The sequence below is a fragment of the Dreissena polymorpha genome, chromosome 13 (genome assembly GCF_020536995.1).
Source record: "Dreissena polymorpha isolate Duluth1 chromosome 13, UMN_Dpol_1.0, whole genome shotgun sequence".
In the NCBI taxonomy this organism is placed as follows: Eukaryota; Metazoa; Mollusca; class Bivalvia; order Myida; family Dreissenidae; genus Dreissena; species Dreissena polymorpha.
Window position 1 is genome coordinate 16,606,063 of NC_068367.1, and position 20,235 is coordinate 16,626,297.

The 20,235-nt window shown below is 34.4% G+C and overlaps 2 protein-coding genes across 4 annotated transcripts; both read right to left on the bottom strand.

The window, feature by feature from the left end:
• Window positions 1–883: 883 nt before the first annotated feature.
• On the bottom strand, window positions 884–5,210 carry LOC127856254 (sodium-dependent glucose transporter 1-like). Of its 3 annotated transcripts, none has more exons than XM_052392354.1 (6): window positions 5,062–5,210; window positions 4,648–4,812; window positions 4,049–4,176; window positions 3,537–3,682; window positions 2,987–3,126; window positions 884–2,421 (listed from the first exon to the last, which is right to left on the bottom strand). In XM_052392354.1, exons 2-6 carry the CDS (start codon window positions 4,799–4,801, stop codon window positions 1,433–1,435), a joined length of 1,557 nt encoding a protein of 518 aa, XP_052248314.1. In that variant the 5' UTR covers window positions 4,802–4,812; window positions 5,062–5,210; the 3' UTR covers window positions 884–1,432. The 3 variants fall into 3 exon arrangements, with proteins under 3 accessions (XP_052248314.1, XP_052248313.1, XP_052248315.1); XM_052392353.1 differs by having other exon boundaries at window positions 5,043–5,195; XM_052392355.1 differs by lacking the exon at window positions 5,062–5,210 and having other exon boundaries at window positions 4,049–4,201; window positions 4,648–4,785.
• A 5,963-nt stretch (window positions 5,211–11,173) lies between these two features.
• On the bottom strand, window positions 11,174–15,957 carry LOC127856252 (sodium-dependent glucose transporter 1A-like). Its single transcript, XM_052392352.1, has 5 exons — window positions 15,612–15,957; window positions 15,020–15,171; window positions 14,541–14,686; window positions 13,962–14,101; window positions 11,174–13,408 (listed from the first exon to the last, which is right to left on the bottom strand). The coding sequence occupies exons 1-5, from the start codon at window positions 15,778–15,780 to the stop codon at window positions 12,420–12,422; spliced, it is 1,596 nt and encodes a 531-aa protein (XP_052248312.1). The 5' UTR covers window positions 15,781–15,957; the 3' UTR covers window positions 11,174–12,419.
• Between the last annotated feature and the right edge of the window lie 4,278 nt (window positions 15,958–20,235).

Below are 20,235 nucleotides of genomic sequence, written 5' to 3' on the forward strand. Positions count from 1 at the left end.
CCATCATATAAAAGAGTTACAGCACAAGATGTCAAAGCAAATAATAACGCTTTATTATTCAATGAACATCCAATAATCATACAGATTGGGCCTCTTAAATTCCTTTCTACAGTTGCAGTTTTCCTTTCGTCCGTTTCAAAATTGACTAGGCTCAAAACTGTGGGTACAGCCAATAAAATTATTTATTATTCCTCATAAATGAAACTACCAATTTGTAAAATGGTCTTTAAAAAGATATGTTTGAGGGAACAGTAATACTGAAGATTTACCGTCCCCCCAAAAATACACATCATATGCTTCTTTTGACGAATTGAAAACCTGAATATTATCAAGCGTTATAACTGCGAAATTATTTATTTATAACCACGGAGTTGTGCACGAAATCCCACAAATTATACAGACATAAATTGTGCGCAAGCCACAATTGCTTGCTATTAATAAACAATTCCTCGCACATAATCGGTGAATAAAAGTGACATAAATAGCAACAAAAGCCCAAGGCAAGTGATTTTGCTCGAAATTAATTAGTCTTAACGATGAGACTGAACGATGGAATTGCATCAAAATCATCATTTGAACTGATGAAGACAGTGTTGTGGCGAAAGCACTGATCGTATGCTAAGTCAAAACGTCTTACTTTTGACAAGTTGTTCGTGTCTACAAAACAAGTATAGTTAATATTTCGACATGTTTCTTTTTAAATAACAAGGACTATTTGTTCTGCAATGTAACTACATTCATGTAAGTATTGATAGTACAATGTTTTCCTTGCGCGTTTGAAAAATAATATTTCGTGTTTTTATGTTTTCGTAACACAATTTGGTAAATTCGTTGTAAAGAACACGAATGAAGCATTGGGTATTCAGTCATATTAAACACAAAATCACACATTATACTTGTTTTATTTATAAATGATTGATTCTTTTCAATGATATTCCGTAATATTACATATCGTCACGTCATATACAAATTTAAATAATTTTTTTTTTCTATACACCATATATTTAACAATGTACACGTATGCACATGTGTATATTGTGTTTTATATTATGTAATATATTGTCATAATATGATATATTATTATCCAGTATAGAAAATGCTCTCAATTGAAAATCAATGTTGTTGTTTCTTCAATTTGATATTTGATCATTTTGTTATAATGTCGGTAAATTAAGTCAATCCTTCTTTCTTTAGGTATAACTCTGATTTAATGTTCGACTGTTTGTGGATTAAGTACAACGAAAACAATTAAGTCGCGCCATGGATGTGAATACATATATCTAATTTTCCAAACCGATAATACAGTAACATAGTCAAAGTAATCGCATATTGTATGACCAATTTAGTGAAATATTACTTATTTTACATAGTAAATGTATCCAATTTTGTTTAACGTTTTTGCACGATATTTTAGCTTCTTAAAAAGCTCACGTTATGCAGATACTTTCCGTGGTGTGAAGGGCTTGATATAAATTCGTATCAGCATTCTTATTGCTACATAGAGAAGCAAAGACAGCACTAACTGTCCCAGAAGCAAATACACAAAGTACATCTGCGAATAGTTATCCATTACAAATCCATAGAGTAGCGGAAAGATCATGTTGAAAACGGACACACCAACAATATATGTCGCCGATATCTTCCCGGTGACAGTCAGAATGCTTTCAGCCGTCCACGTGAATGTTGCCGGGAAAATGGCTGACATGCTAAGACCCGCGCATGCGGTACATGCCCATATCAGCTGGCGTATATCGTATACTGACGCGATAAGAAGGGCGATCACAACCGCTGTTAAAAACAGCAAGTAGATCAAAATCATATTGCTGGTTTTCAGGAAGAAAGTCACTGGAATGCTGCAAAATCTGCCGGCTGCAAAGGCTGCCCAAAAAACCGTGGCCAAATCAAGACCTTCATATTTGTTCCAATGTAGGTATTCATCGGTAAACGTGGTGATGAGACTCGAGAACCTATTCTCCACGCATGCGTACATACTGATGAACGTCATTAACAGCCCGACGAATACTATTTGTTTACGCATGTCGAGTACAGGCAACGTGTTTTGCTGTTCCTGTTTTTCTGTAGTCAGTAAGGGTGTATTTACATATGTATTGTACCTTTTCGACAAGCAATATAATACAAGGAAAGGGATTGTTGCAGAAATAGATCCAATACCAGTAATTAAATACGCGTAATGGATATGCGTTTCGCCGTATTGTTCATCGCAAGAAGTAGTCGAATTAGTGAAGGGCAGTATAGTCGAAGTTGTGCCCGTAGTATTCAGTTGTGAACAGGACTTCTGCGCGGAAAATGGCTTGGCCGTTTGTGGACCAATCATACCCCCTGCGCTAAACCCGAAATGAAGTGTCTGCATGAAGGGTGCGGCGTCTCTACCCCATATCGAAGCTATGTGGGAATTCCCGCCTTCAAATATAAACAAATATAAACGTCACGTGCAACACTTGGAATCTTATTTTAGTATTATAAAACGACATCTTTTATTTATAGCAATACTCATATTGCAAAACAGAACTGCAACGTAAAAAAACAACAGATACTTCAGAAAAATGCGCAACACTAACAGATTAATAAAACTGGTGTCACCACATTGAAAACCTTTTAACAAGTACATAAATACGTCACAAGTGTTTATATGTAGATCTAAATTGCACCTTTTTACTTCATCGAATTTAACACTTTGTCGTCAGTGCCATTACGTCTAACGTTAAAAAAAGACAACACGTTTTTCTTTTGCGTCTGAAACTTTCAAGGAATTTCAATAACAAGAAACTAATGCGAAAATATCAGTTTTGAAGTCTTTAAATCAGCGATTTTTTTTAATTTGTAAACAAACTTAACACGCGATATGATCGATAAAATATAGCATTAATCACAAAATAAGAATGTATAAACTGTGGACACATAAACACTCAACATCGCATTTTCGGAATTTTTATATATTAAAATTGATAAAAAATATTCTACTTACTGACGTCAATACCGCCAGTGAAGAAACCACTGACAAAATTGATAGCAAGCATGAGTGAAAACTGGCTGCACCATGGCATTACTGCTATTGCAACGGCTGAGAGCGAAGTGACCGTGGATAACATTAACAGTCGGTTGAACCTGAAATGTGTCCAATAAGATACAAATGCTCATGAAGTGTAGACTCCAGATATATTATACACACATGAGCCAAAGAAAATTGTGTTAATGTTAGTGACAAATATCATACTACGGAATACCAAGTAATTCGATAAAGCAAGCAATATAATTATACACAACTTAATAAACGCCGAAGATTATAATAAGACTACCCTGAAAAATTGACTAATCATATAATCAAATCATATTATTGGGACGTTAACACGTGTTCTGTGGAATTTACAAGAGGATGACTCCAAAGGCAGTCAATTCTGTAAAACCATTCACACAAAGGTAGCAATCCCACAATGTTGAACGTTCATTTATTGTTCTACATGACATACACACGTACATAAATTAAATTATTTACACGATTGAGTTAAGCTTATAACCTATCAAATAGTAGACCAAAGGCAAAAGATCCGAGGAGATAGCCCAATGATCCAACAGTAAATATCCATGACGCAGTCTCTATGTTCTTGTCCATTATGAGGCGTAGGTCCGGAAAGGTTGCTCCTACAATGCCTACCAACCAACCCTGAGGAGATCAATCATATAAAATTAGACTTATTAAAGATAAAACAAAACAGTTCTCCTCCCGGTTCAAGAACTAGATAATTTATCACTAAATTAATCAAATAACTCCATTCAAGCACCACTTATAAAATCGGTCCGCTTAGAACACTCGCTCACACTATGTGATTGACCTTTAAAATAAAAATGGCATTTATTATGTTATAACTATTTTGAACATACTGTTATCAGAAAGATTTTTTTATCAGATTCTGACTCTTTTCTTTCTTTAAAGGGGGTATCTTTTTACACAAGTGACTTCTGCTGATAAATATTTGTATTCTTACACTAACTTATTTGAATTAACACTTAAGTTTTCAGATTTACCTACCAGAGTGATGAACATCCACACACAACAAATGGTATGCAAGACTCGCATTCTGAATCCGGGCTGAGCCCTGAATCGAGCGATGATCACTCTTAAGCTGTGTCCCTGTGGTTCGGAGCTACGTTCGTCACCTTGACCGGGTAGATCAGGCTTTTTCTTGATATTGTCATTGAATATTGTATTGCTTTCAAATACAATTTTCATATTTGCTCAGTTTGTCAGCGTGGATAGAATGTTTTATATCATAATAGGTTGAATATTTGTTGTAAAATTGCGTGGTTAGAACTTTGTCCATGGTCAAATATTAACATAAATATAATCATATTCATCATGTTTACTCATTCATCGACGTATGTACATGTACAACTGTTAGTATAAACATAAAATTGGTATGTGTGCCTTTCAAACTAGACTTCAATTTATGATTTTGTTTTCATCGTTTTTCTTAAAAAAACTATGTTAAAACAAACAGTGTTAACTGTACTGCCTTGAAATAATAACAATGTTATAATAATAACATTTAATGACATTAACAGTATTCAATGCACTATCAATTAATGTTTCTACTGAATGAAAAAAATGCCTTTCATTTACTATAGTACCTTTGTCCATTTTGTTGTTTTCCTGTTTTCCCTCAGATGGGGTATCGTTAGGTATTGTTTCATTATCATCCCCTTGGACTGATACATTAGAAGCCTCTTCAAAATCATCAACGCTGACGTCCAACCTGAGATTCGAATTCGGACCATCCGCCATGATGTCGTCCTCTATGAAAGTCGATGCATGATCAAATTTATGTTTATGCATCAACATACTATGTAGAAAATAACGGATTTCGACGTGAAAGAAAACACTCTTATTGGAGCATGTTATTCCATTATACTTTATCAGAGTTAAACTTGTAATCGAAATGTAAATGTAGTCTTCTATTAAAATATTGGTCTTTATGAAACAATGTTTTTACAAAACGATCGGATTTTATGAAAACTTTACTTACAGATCAAACAACTACTCACATGAATGCCAAACTTGCAAATAATACTTTGGGTGTTTTATACAATAATTATGATACTAGATAAAGGAGTTTAAAAAAGAGAACATGGTTATAAGCATCCAAACACATATATTTGAAATACCAAGACTGATGTGAACAAGTATTTTGCACTCAAACTGATTACATAGCGGTTTTTAGTTTGCCATAGTTTGGTTGTTGTATTCCAGAGATAATAATGTACATAGAGACACACTATTGCACAAACAAACCTAGGCTTAAAATTTATTAACTTCAACTAATGTACGTTTATCGTAACATATAAATATCTTGCACTTATTTTTTATGTTGAATCAAGTTTTAGAATCAAATCATGGTTATCTGTTTTGAAAAATGAACAATGTAAACTATAGTACACATTTGTCCAAATTACTGTTGTGAAGCATTACATATCTCGTTATTATCTTTAAATAAAAAGTATATATCTACATATTGCGTGTAGTCCCTATAAATATGAAGTCGGAACGACGCAAATAACAAACTAGTTGTGTGAGATTGATTTAATTGATTTATTTATCATATGTCAAATCCATCGTAAACATGTTTGTTAGTTTTATTTGAATAGCTTGATTGTGTGCAGTGTTTAAAAGTATTACTGTCATATTACGGTCTTTAGTCAACTAACTCGCTCCTTTCCTGCAATAACTGGTTTACCATAAATAAGTGAATAGTACCGAATTTACTCGGGAGTCTGTTGCGTGCTAAATGTGAACCCTTCAACAAGCCTTATAAATACTACACTCAGTAATACCAGTAGTAGTTTACACTGCTACTCATACATTAAGTGCTATAAACAAATAAAAAAACATGGATTCTATGTGTTACATAGTACAATAGCTATTAAGAAAATTTGAATTGCCTTTTTATATATATTGCAGATCTATCAAACAAGTATTGCATATGATGAGGGTAAAATAATCATCTGTATTCATATTCTAGTTGTAATGGTTTTTATTTAACAAATGAATTCTCATACAGATAAGAACAACTTTTCACGATTACACAATATAAATGAAGAGCCCCCTTTATTACCGCCAATATATGCACGTTCTATAAATATTGACGTTTGTAATATTCGTTTTTACCTTGTTACGATTTCAAAGCCGACATAAGCTATGGTGTCTAGTTGACAGCATGATATGTTGAAAATTTGTGCAAAAGACTGATCTATATGTATGATACTCAGACAAACAATCACGTACACACCCGGGTGTTCGATGATTTGATATAACACACATATCACACTTTTAGAACATCCCGTCGGTAAACTGACACATATTTACTTATATAACAAAATGTAAGCATTTTTATTGGGGTGTAATATAATACTCGCATCCTAGTTTAATTATTGTAATGATTAAATGTACTTATAATATACATTTTTTTTATAGATTATGAAAATCTTTTTCATCAATCGTTAATTATGCAGTCCAAAGTGAAAATGCAGTCTATAATAAAAAGGATACGCTGTTAGTTCATACAAATACTTTTGGCAAAGATGATATCAAGCCCCACACGCGTGTTGTTAGTGAGAGCATGGAACGAACAAGAATTATGTACATGTGATTGATGTATATGAACTTATATAAGCCCACACAGGTGTGTTGTTAGTGAGAGCATGGAACGAACAAGAATTCTGTACATGAGATTGATGTATATGATCTTATATCGGCCCACACAGATGTGTTGTTAGTGACAGCATGGAACGAACAAGAATTCTGTACATGAGATTGATGTAAATGGACTGTTTTAGGCCCACACAGATGTGTTTTGAGAGCAAAGAAAGAGCAAGAATTGTGTACATGAGATTGATGTAAATGGACTTATTTTTGCCCACACAGATGTGTTGTAGGTGGGAGCATGGAACGAACCCGAATTCTGTACATGAGGTTGGTGTAAATTGACTTATTTCGGCTCGCACAGATGTGTTGTAAGTGAGAGCATGGAACGAACAAGATCTCTGTACATGAGATTGATATATATATGAACTTATATAAGCCCAAGCAGATGTGTTTTTAGTGAGAGCATAGAACGAACACGAATTCTGTACTTGAGGTGGATGTAAATGGACTTATATCGACCCACACAGATGTGTTGTAAGTGAGAGCATTGAACGAACAACAAGAATTCTGTACATGTGATTGGTGTAAATGGACTTATTTCGGCAAATTCAGATGTGTTGTAAGTGAGGGCATGGATCGAACAAGATTTCTGTACATGAAATTGATATATATATGAACATATATAAGCCCAAGCATATGTGTTGTTAGTAAGAGCAAAGAACGAACAAGAATTCTGTACTTGAGATTGATGTAAATGGACTTATATCGACCCACACAGATGTGTTGTAAGTGAGAGTATGGAACGAACAAGACTTCTGTACATGAAAGATACCGGTACATTTTGTTGTATGCCTTATTAAGCTAAGTAAACGTGTCACTTGAGATTTAAACAAAGCAGTTACACATGTACGTGTGTCAGCAATTCGTTATGTTCCTATCGGATTAATCATGTTGAGACTATTAATTAAAAACAAATCATGTGATTGAGTCCGGAATTGGTTGGTTGTAAACTCATTCTTAATATGTGCGAAATTTCACATTTAAAGACGTGCTCAAATACTGATTAAACGCGACTTACGTTTCAATGTTTAAAGCCTTCTCTCTTTATGTTATAAATCAAAGCGCTAAAGGCACTGAAGTTATTCGCTGTTGTAAAATCTGAGACGAAACTCAGTTTTCAAAATTATGTTAAAGCTTCTTATATCGCAAGTTTGAAATGAACACACCCCATATAAATTTATAAAGAGTATGTCTTAAAGCACATGTTAAGATGGTTTTTTTCCAAATCATTAATGAAAAAGATAATTAAAGCTTCATTTTTGGAAAACAGGACTTAATGCATATGCATTAATTGTCAGACCAGTACCAGAGACTGTCTTTTAACGAAAAACACCATACAATCAGAAAATTTGGTGCTTGATTAGCTTGTGCGCATTGCACAGGCTAATCAGTGTGCACAGGTTAATCTTATTTGGCATGCATTAAGCCCCGTTTTCCCTGAAAGCAGCCAATATGTACAGATTTCAATGATAGACACTAGACTGGCGAATGTCGTCTTACAAGCTGTTTAACACTATTGATTAAATACACACACTGCAGTAGTAGAACAGACGCTCCTAGCATTCGTCGTCTGCATAATTTTACTGCAGGTAGTGCAGACAGGCAGTGGTTATCGTTCCTAGCGTAGCTTACAGCAGGCTGACTTGCAGTTATCGTTCCAAGCGTTGCTAAAGGCAGACCGACTTGCGCAACTGCCCCTCTACATTACTTGTGAGTTAACGCTCACATCTAATAAATGGTTTGGTGGACTAGATTCCTATTCTCAAGAGAAATAACTTATAATAACTAATTGGAATCTCTATCTTCAACTACCCACCTTTTATCTTTTTTCTGAATGATTTATCTTCATGAAAGATTTTATATTACTTTTAAATGCATAATATTATTTGAACATTATTTACGTATCGAGGTAATTTTCTGAAGCAATTGCTAAACAAATTATAGTAAAATTTCGCAATGAGTCTTTTCTTTAAAAAATGATAAAACGGGGAACATTAAATAGAACATTAACCAGAACATAGTTTGACCTGAAATTAATGTCAAATACATTTCTATTTACAATGTTGCTGTGTTTTATAAATATGTAGGTAATCAAGCTACCTCTGAATACATGTATACAACTATAAATTGTAAAGGTTATCAAACTATCGCATGATATTTGCAAGATTTTGCGATGGATATTTTTAATTCATGTTAAGAGGTTAAGTGGGTCCCATAGACTCACAATGAACGGGCAGACTATATGTCAAAGATAGAGGACACTGATGATTGGGGAATATAAAACAAGTTATTGGCATTAATTGTCGAAAAGTTTGGTGAGCCTACCATGGATTGGTTTGTATCGCATTACAAGAGAAAGCTATAGCGTTTTTATTCCAAATTTTGGAACCCTGGTTCGGATGGTATAGATGCATTTACTTCTAGATGGTCTTTTGCAAGACTAGTTGCGCCTTATATTTATGTTATATGTTTTATGTTATATGACGAGTTGTGAACACAGTGGTTGTTGATAGAGCACGCGGTCTATAAGCTGTTCCGCAATCGACCTCTGCGGTGTTTTGGCCATTGTTTTGTCCGAATGGACATTTTATTCCTGATGTATTTGATGTTATTCATCTGCCATCTGACAGGCGATTTTATGTTCCATGTCAAAGTGGAATGGGTATGTTTGGCAACGTAAATTTAAAATTTGACATGGTTGCTTGATACATGGATTACATGGATTACATGAGGTGAATAGGTTGTGATACAATCACACTGCAGTTATGAAGATTTAAAAATAATTTTTTATTTTATTAACCCTTTCAGTGCGGGAACCGAATTTTAAAGGCCTTTGCAAACAGTTTGGATCCAGATGAGACGCCACAGAACGTGGGGTCTCATCTGGATCCAAACTGTTTGCTATTCTGATAGTATTCTTTGAAAAAAATAGAAGAAAATGCTAATTTTAGAAATTCTGCAGACGACATTTTAGCAGATAACAAATTTCCCAGCATGCAAAGTGTTAAGCCGAAGGCCTGTCAAGACGCTTATCAGACAATTACGTGTTTGTTGTTTACTCAATATCATTAAGACGCTTGTAGTGGATTAAATCAATATCCAAATAATTATTGTACAACGTGGCTTGGCAATGTATCACGTGGTCGGTTATGAAAGCAGGGATTTGCCCCAGCTATGGTGGTTCTAGTTAAATCTCTGCGCGGAGATTGGGCTTAAATATCATTGAAACGCTTGTTTGTGATCAAATGTCATTAAGACGCTTGTCTTTAATTAAATATCAGTACGACGCATGTCTATGATTTAATATCATTTAAGACGCTTGTCAATGATTAAATATCAGTAATACGCTTGTTTGTGTTTAAAGATCGATTAAGACGCTTGTCTGTAGTTAAAGATCAGTACGACGATTGTCTGATAATAATCTTTATTTGATGACCTACATCGGTTAGTTAAATATAATCTGTATAAATTGTGTGTGAATTTTTACATGTTATTTTTCTCATATCAATGCGAATGAAATTTAGAAATTACCGGAGGTCTTGGCGGACAGGGTGGTGCTGCTCCCGGGCATTATAGAGAATTATAGAGAATTATAAAGCGTTGCAGTGCGAAACGATTGCATAATTTGTAGAATTCTGTTGATGTCGTTATATTTTGTGAAATAAGGAGGATTGCTTATACAAAGTATAAAATATATCACTCGTTGCATGAGCACGGTTGGTCGAGTTGTCTAAGCGATAGACTTTTACTCCAGGGGTCAGTAGTTCGTACGGAGTTGAGGGTCACTTTTTTGTATTTCTTTATCTTTATTCTTGTTGTTTTTTTACTGGAGCTTTTTTGATCGAATGTTTACATTTTTTTAATATAAAGCATTTAATAAAAAGCGTACATGCCAACATCTGAGAAAAGGCCCCTTTAAGGCTTTTCAACCGCATGTGACAGATATTTCTATCGTTGGTTTGCACTCTTTGAGGTCAGGAGGAGCTACATCTGCAGCAAACTGTGGTGTAAGAAATTGACTGTTTAAAATACATGGTCGATGGACTAGAGAAAGTGCGAAGGATGGAGATGTGAAAGATTACATGAATTCTAAACTGATTGTTTCTAAATCACTTGGTGTATAAACGTTTGCTTTCTGTTTGGTTCATAGAAAACATATCAGTCAAATTTTAGCTAGTTTTGCCCAAACGGTTTCGTTCATCTGGTCGTACGCCTTGATACGAAAATTACAAGCTGTATTTTCAATTTAAATCGTTGTGTTTGTTGTTTACTTAGGAGACGTATAAGGTCTAGTGAAATATAATTTTCCTAGTTTTAGCGCAGTGAATTAGAGGCAAATGATTTGCAATAGCATAAGAAAGTCTCCGGTAAGGGTCGCTAAGTATATTGTATTGGTGGGTAATTATGCCCGTGGAAAAGACATTCGGCATTGAGTAACTGAACAGTGAACACGTTAATAGTTCTTATAATTTATTGGATATTAAATATTGACAAGTTTTCTCATGAAAATGATTATCTGCAGAAATATAATCTGTTTTCTGTGTAAACTATATGAGCGTTAGTTAACATTGTGGTTTATATCTATGCCAAAATGTGAAGTGTTCACATTTGTTTAATGTCATGCGTTATACATGTGTCAGCTGGTCGTACGCATATACCCAAATACAAGATGTATTTTCAATTTAAATCGGTGTGTTTGTTGTTTATCTAGGATATGTATAAGGTCTAAGGAATCTTTTTTGATTACATGGAATATTTGTTCTTCAACGTTATTTCATACATGTAAGTATTGATAGCACAATGTTTTCCTTGCGCGTTTGAAAAATAATAGTTCATGGGTTTATATACCAGTAACACAATGGTTAAACGTCGTAAAGAACACTCCGTGACGATTCCAATGAAGCATGGGATATTCAGTCATATTGAAATAAAAATTCCGAATATGTATGTTTATATATATGTTTTTACGCGTTATACTTGTTTTATTTATAAATGATTTATTCCTTCCAACGATAATCAGTTATATTACAAATAGTCACGAAATAAACATATTTTAACAACAAATGTATTTCTTTCCTCTATATATTTTGAAATATACATGTATGCATATGTGTATATTGTGTTTTACATTATGTAATCAATTGTCAGAATATGAAATATTATTATTCAGTCAAGAAAATCTCTCAAATGAATATGAAGTTTGTTGTTTCTTCAATTTGATATTTGATCACTTTGATATTATGTCGGTAAATTAAGGCAATCCTTCTGTTTTTATCTACAACTCTGACATTATGTTTTGACTGTTCGTGAATAAATAAGTACACCTAAAACAATTAAGTAACGCCATGGATGCGAATACATTTACCTTCTTTTCAAAACAGATAATACATTTAGTTTAATTTAAACCTATTTATTTTAGCTCGATTGCGTCGAAAGCCTTAGCCTTATATAAACGCTCTAGAGTCCGTTTCCTGGGCCTAGAACCAGTACTTGATGTCTTTGGGGGAGATCTAAAGAACGTCCCACGGTGACCCCCCGGTCGCAAGGCGGACACCATAATAATACATTTGCATATACATACATATCGCATATATTGTAAATGACCAATTTATTAACATATAACTTATTTTACATATAGTGAATGTATCCAGTTCTGTTTAACGTCTTTTGATGTCATTTATGCCTCTCCGAAAAGCTCATTTTATGCAGATACTTTCGGTTGTGTGAAAGGCTTAATATAAATTCGTATTAGCATTCTTATTGCTACATAGAAAGGCAAAAGTAACACTGACTGCCCAAGAAGCAAATACACAAAGTACATCTGCGAATAGTTATTCATTAAAAATCCATAGAGTAGCGGAAACACCATGTTGAACACGGACACACCGACAAGATATGTGGCCGATATCTTCCCGGTAACAGTCAGAACGCTTTCGGTCGTCCACGTAAATATTGCCGGAAAAATGGCTGACATGCTAAGACCCGCGCAAGCGGTACATGTCCATATCAGTTGACGTATATCGTATACCGACGCGATAAGAAGTGCGATGACAACGGCCGTTAAGAAAAGCAAATATATCAATATCATATTGCGTGTTTTCAGGAAGAAAGTCACTGGAATGCTGCAAAATCTGCCGGCTGCAAAGGCTGCCCAAAAAACCGTGGCCAAATCAAGACTATCGTCCTTGTTCATATGTAGGTATTCATCCGTAAACGTGGTAATAAGACTCGAGAACCTATTCTCAACGCATGTGTACATACTGATCAACGTCGTTAACAGTCCAAGGAATACTATTTGCTTACGCATGGCGAGTACAGGCAACCTGCGTTTTTGTTCCTGTTTTTCTGTATTCAATAAGGGTGTAGATACATATGTTTGGTACCTTTGCGACAAACAATATAATACAAGGAAAGGGAGTGATGCAGAAATGGATCCAATACCAGCAATTAAATACGCGTAATGGATATGTGTGTCGCCATATTGTTCATCGCAAGAAGTGGTTGAATTAGTAAAGGGCAAGATAGTCGAAGTTGTTGCTGCAGTGTTCAGTTGTGAACAGGATTTCTGCGCGGTAAATGGCTTGGCCGTTTGTGGACCAATCATACCCCCTGCGCTAAACCCGAAATGAAGTGTCTGCATGAAGGGTGCGGCGTCTGTACCCCATATCGAAACTATGTGGGAATTCCCGCCTTCAAATATAAACAAATATAAATTTCACGTGCAACACTCGGAATCTTAATTTAGTATAATAGCACGATATCTTGTATGTATAACAATACTCATTTTTCAAAACAGACTGGTAACGTAAAAAACACCAGAAAAATGCGCAACACTAACATATTAATAAAACTTGTGCCACCACATTGGACACCTCTAAACAAATACCTAAATACGTCACAAATGTGTATACTTAGATCTCCATGGCACGTTTGCTTAATCGAATTTAACACTTTGTCGTCAGTGTCATTACGTGTTACGTCAAAGAAAGACATTACGTATTTGTGTGTCTAAAACTTTTAAAGGAATTTCAATAATAATTTCTCATGCGAAAACTTACATCAGTTTTGATGATTTTAAACCAGCGATTTTTTTAAATTGTAAACAAACTATACACGCGATATGATCGATAAAATATAGCATAAATCACAAAATAAGAATCTATAAACTGTGAACTCCTAAACAATGACCATCGAATTTTCGGAATTTTTCGATATCAAAATTTATAACGAATATTCTACTTACTGACGTCAATACCACCAGTGAAGAAACCACTGACAAGATTGATAGCAACCATGAGTGGAAACTGGCTGCACCATGGCATTGCTGCTATTGCAACGGCTGAGAGCGAAGTGACCGTGGATAACATTAACAGTCGGTTGAACCTGAAAAGTAGCCAGTAATATACACTTGTTAATGCTTGTAGACTCCAGATTTATTTATACACACATAAGCCAAAGAAAAATATGTTAATGTTAGTGACAAATATCATACTTCGGAATACCAAGTCATTTGATATAGCAAGCAATATAATTATACACAACTTAATTAACACCGAAGATATAATAAAACTATCGTGAAAAATTGACTAATCATATAATCACATCATATAAATAGGACGTTTCGCGTTTACACGTGTTCTGTGGGATTTACAAAAGAATGAAGCCAAAGGCAGTCAATTATGTAAAACCACTCACACAAAGGTAGCAATCCTACAATGTGGAACGTTTATTTATTGTTCTACATGGCATAAACAAGAAAACAAAATAAATATTGACACGATTATTCAATGTGTCCATCATATTTTCTGAGTTAAGCTATGACCTATCAAATAGTAGACCAAAAACAAAAGATCCGAGGAGATAGCCCAATGATCCAGCAGTAAATATCCATGACGCAGTCTCTATATTCTTGTCCATAATGAGGCGTAGCTCCGGAAAAGTTGCTCCAATAATGCCTAACACCCAACCCTGAGGAGATCAAACATGCACAATTAGACACATTAAAGATAAAAAAATGCAGTTCTCCTCCTGGTTAAAGAACAAGTTAATTACTACTTATAAGATCGGTCCGCTTTGAAAACTCGCTCACACTATGTAAGTTGACCTTTAATTTGAAAATGACATTTATTATGTTTTAAGTATTTTGAATTTACTGTAATCAGAAACAGTAATATCAGATTATGACTCTTCATTTTCATTAATGATGATACCATTTTGAAACAAGTTGACTTTTGCAGATACATATTGGTATTCTAACAATAATGTATTTGAATCAACACTGTAGTTTTCAGATTTACCTACCAAAGTGATGAACATCCACACACAACAAATGGTGTGCAATACTCGCATTCTGAATCCGGGCTGAGCCCTGAAACGCGCGATGATCACTCTTAGGCTGTGCCCCTGTGGTTCGGAGCTACGTTCGTCACCTTGACCGGGTAGATCAGGCTTTTCTTGATATTGGAATATTGTATTGCTTTCACAATCAAATACAATGTTCATATTTGTTCAGTATTTCAACTTGGATAGAATATTTTATTCCATAATAGAATCAATGATAATGGTTGAATACTTATTGTAAAACTGCGTGGTAAGAACTTTGTCCTTGGTAAAATATTAACATTAATATAATTTGTCATGTTTACTCAGTCATCAACGTATGTACATGTACAACTCTTAGTATAAACATTGTTATTGGTATTTTAGCCATTCAAACTAGACTTCATAGCATGATTATGTATTAATCGTTTTTCTTAAATAACTATTTCATAACAAACAGTGTTATCTGTACTGCCTTAAAATAATAACATTTAATGACTTTAACAGCATTTATATGCAATATCAATTAATTGTTTCCACTAAATTAAAAACTGCCTTCCATTTATTATAATACCTTTGTCCATTTTGTTGTTTTCCTGTTTTCCCTCAGATGGGGTATCGTTAAGCATTGTTTGATTATCATCCCCTTTCACTGATACATTAGATGGCTCTTCCAAATCATCAACGATGACGTCAAACCTGACATCCAAAGTCTGACCATCTGCCATGATATTATTTTTCATAAAATATTTATTTACAATATAACCGTATTACATGAAATTTTTGCTTACATATCAAACAACTATTCACACGAATGCCAAACTTGCAAATAATTCTTTGGATGTTTAATACATTAATTATGATATTAAATAAGATAATTTAAAACAGAGCACTTAGTTATCAGCCACCAAGTACATATATTTGAAATACGAAGACTTAATATATGAAAAAGTATTTGGCACTCAAACTGATTACATTGCGGTTTTTTGTTTGTCATATTTTGGTTGTTGTATCTCAGAGATAAGAATGTACATAGAGACCCAGTCAGTCAGTCAGTCAATTTTATTGTCAAATACATAGGTACATAGCCAAACAACATACATACGACATGTAATAGCGGTGTAAATAAATGCTTATACATCATCATGATGAAAAGTTTGGTTTTGATAAAATGGGCCTGAAACAATAATTAATTAATGGTTATAGGGATATTTACCATTGTAATATATGAAAAGGGAAACCATCTCGTAGACAACATAAACTAGATCAATGATGTTGACATTGGTTGTCGTAATACTACACACACAAAAACAACAGCAACAAAAAAACACGAACAATATATACATTTATTCTATATCCAATAAATTCATCCAATCGGCATTCTTCATATGTACCACGAGACCGTCCAATATATTCCGGTATTGGATCCAAAAAGTCTGTATTTTTTCCATATTGGACAGTTGAGTGCAAGTGCACTAATCAATTGTTTTATATCGATAAAAGCCGTTACCGAGAAAAAAGTATCCGAATGTACAATAATCGATTCACACAGGCGCTTGTCTTGAAAATAGCACAGATGCAATCAAAGCATTTTAAAATCTAAATTTAAAATGAAAAAAGAAAAATGTCCACGAATATGTGTAACGCTAAGATAGTATAACACGTGTTTACCGGATTACAATCGTTCCAAACGCGTCATAATTTTTCCGACATTGATTGGTGGTTGGTGGTTATAAATAAACGAACCGATATACAAAACATTATTCTAAGTCAGGATTGTAATTTTGCATCTGTGACGACAAAGCTTACATGTTTTTTTTAATTTAAAGAATTACATTTAACAATCGTCACGTTGACCAAATGTTAACTTTAATGAACATAACCTATCAATTAATTAGCAGACCATGTATTTATCATCCGACGATGTATCTCACGGATCAAGAGGTAAGTAATCAAACGTTGTTAAATTTATAGTCTGTCTTTAACGAGTCGTACAACTGGAAATGTCGATCCAACTATGCAATGTACCAAATCCTTTTACAAATGAAACTTGCAAACTTAAAATAACAACTCTAAACATAAAACACACACGATCTATTCCATTTAGGACAATATATAACACGAAAAACCCAACTGAAACTGACTCACAGTCTTGAAACGCTGAAGTTTATTCATAAGGAGAGGTGATATTGGTTTGAAAAGGACCTTTTCACATATTTTTGCATGTATTGAAGTTTATCATTAAATGCTTTATATTGATAAATGATAACATTGGATCTAAAAGCTCCAGAAAAAAAATAAACTAAAAAAACAAAATAAAGTTACCCTAAACTGGGGTCGAACCACTGGTCCCTGGAGTCCTGGAGTAAAAGACTACTGCCTAGACAACTCGGCCATCCGTAGTCTTACAATGAAGGAGGTATTTCATACTTTATATAAGCATAAATATCCTCGTAGTTTCACAAAATATAACGACAACAACATAATTATCCATATTATCAAATCGTTTCGCGTTGCAATGCTATATAATTTACAGTTTTATAAATCGTAAAAAAGATGCATATAATGGATATTTTAGAGCATGGTAAATGTTCAGTATTACTGTTTTCTAACAAATATCATAACTACAACGAACATTTGTGAGTCTAGAACAACTTTGTTTTATTTTGTCAATTTACCAAAACGTGAAAAGGCCCCTTCCGAACCTCCCACCTACAGTTCTTGAACTTGATTATTGCAAGAACCATTATATTCTAGTAGAGGGAAAATTAGGCTTCTGGGACAGAACCGTTTCCCAACCGTTTCCCAACCGTTTTCCATCCGTTTCCCATCCGTTTCCCATCCGTGTCCCAGGCAATTCTATATATAAATGTATAATATCTTTTTCAAGATATTATATATCCCCCAGGAAATTCTCTATATATATAAATGTATAATATCTTTTTCAAGATATTACATATTTCCGAAAAGTCAAGCTCGGGGCGGCATCCCATTCGCAAACGCGGCGGCTCGAGGACTTTTGACCACTACCATTATTCGTGAAGGCCTTTGAAAAATATTTCGTTTATATGTTTAATTTCAAAGTCTTGGTAAACAATGTCGTTTGGTTTGATCATTCCGAGTAAGAATGCCGTGGTAATAGCACCTTTGCGATATTTTTTCTCCTTTATATCACACTCAAAGTTTAACACGTATTTGTCAATCAACCTAAGTTGATTCCGTTTTTTAACGTTCACCCACTGTTTCATTGACTCTTTAATGGTTGCTTCCATCTTTTCAAACTCATCGTTTTTAGTCCAGAGCATTTGATTAAGTTCATCATGCAGTTGGACGCTGTATGTTTTTGGTATTTTAAACGTTTTATTGAATTTTAATAAGGTAGACGTTCCATCGTCTTTGTCAATAATCATACCACATTTTCCGAACCCTAGAAGCTCCAAATACCTCTTATTTTCCTTATCAGTTTCACGCTTACTACATTCTAGAAAAAACGGATAAAATCTCATGTTTTATATTAGAGTTTGATACTTATAAATCACGTTGATAAAACATACAACTGCATAACTTGAACTCCAAGATCTCCGGCTCCACTACTTGCTTGTATAGCGAGTCTATAATACAGGTATGCTGTAGTAGTTGAAATATCGAAAAACAAAGGAGCATTAGCAGAGCCAAACAACTTAGTCGTAGATGTCAACAGTGGTTCAAATGTTTTTCCATCATTGCTTCCAGAAAAATTCCATTCAGTTATATTTTTACCATCAATAGCTCGAGCTTTGAGCGCCACTCTCCAAATGGTAACGGCTTCAGGACATTTAATTTGCAGCCATCCCTTTTTTGCAGGTGTGGCCCAGCTTCCATTAGATCCATCGGCATTAAGACTATTAAATGCGCCGTATGCTTGAAAGTTACCAGGAGTCGCTGCACTTGCAGTAGTCACTGCACTTGCAGTTGTTACAAATCCAGTTCTACTAATATTCTCCTCCAAAATTGGAACATAACCCGAATAACTTTTTTTATGTGTATTTGTAATGAGTTCCTTTGTAATGAGTTCCTTTGTTATTTTAATCGCATTTTGAACTTCAGCATTTACTAACTGAGTAACTTGAGACCAACTAGATGCTTCAGATCCTAAGTACGTGGTTGGAGGATAATGAACAGGTAATCCTTTAACCATCCTACCACCCATGTTTAAATCACCAGTCATAGTATCTCCAGACTTTGAAACAGCATGAGTATCAACATAAGAATTTAAAGTTATGATTTGAGCACTATCTTGCTTATCAACATAACTTTTAGTTGCAGCGCCTTGAGCTGTAGAAGGATTCAATAAATTAGTTATAGCGCAACCATTCATGTCTAAAGTACCAGTCATAGTATCTCCAGTCTTTGAAACAGCGTGTGTATCAACATAATTTTTTGTTGCAGCATCCTGAGCATTCATAGGATCCAATACATTGATTATATTGTGATAATCCATATTAATATTTGCGTCAGCGGCATTTCTACCATCTCGCCTTAAGAACGTATTAATGGCCTGTGATAATGTAACCCCTCCTGAAATCACTCTTTGCGATGATCCGACGTTTGTTTGACCAAATTTGTTTACAGACATTTTTATATACACATTTTTTTTAATACAATGAGTTTATCACATGTTGTAAGCTTACGCTTTCACATTGTTTAAGAATGTAAAGACATAGGTGACCACAAAATACCTCACCATCCGTTTGTACTCTTTCGCTATTATAATACACAGGATTCCTTATATAGCTGACGAGTTCAACAGGCGGTGCTAACCCATAACTGTCAAAGTACAGTTTTTCATGACCGTTTTTGATCCATGCAGTCCAGTGTGTACCATTTCCTCGCGAGTCGCATAGATTTAGAATTCCACACTCTTCCTTTTTAGGGCTTTTCGGAAGTTCATCGCGAACATAGACACCCCTAAAGTGTTTAATTTTTAACTTTTTAGCGGCATCTATTAACTGGAAATTGGATAGAGGTTCGTTTGGTAAGACAACTCCTTCAACATTAATATACTTTTCGGTATTAAAACTCATTTTATATAGTGCTATTAATGTTTTGTTTTTATGACCGTTTTTGATTCATGCCGTCCAGTGTGTTCCCGGCATATTGGGATAATTCTCGCGCACATACCTTACTCTAACGTTTAAGCTTTTTAGTTGCTTTGCGAC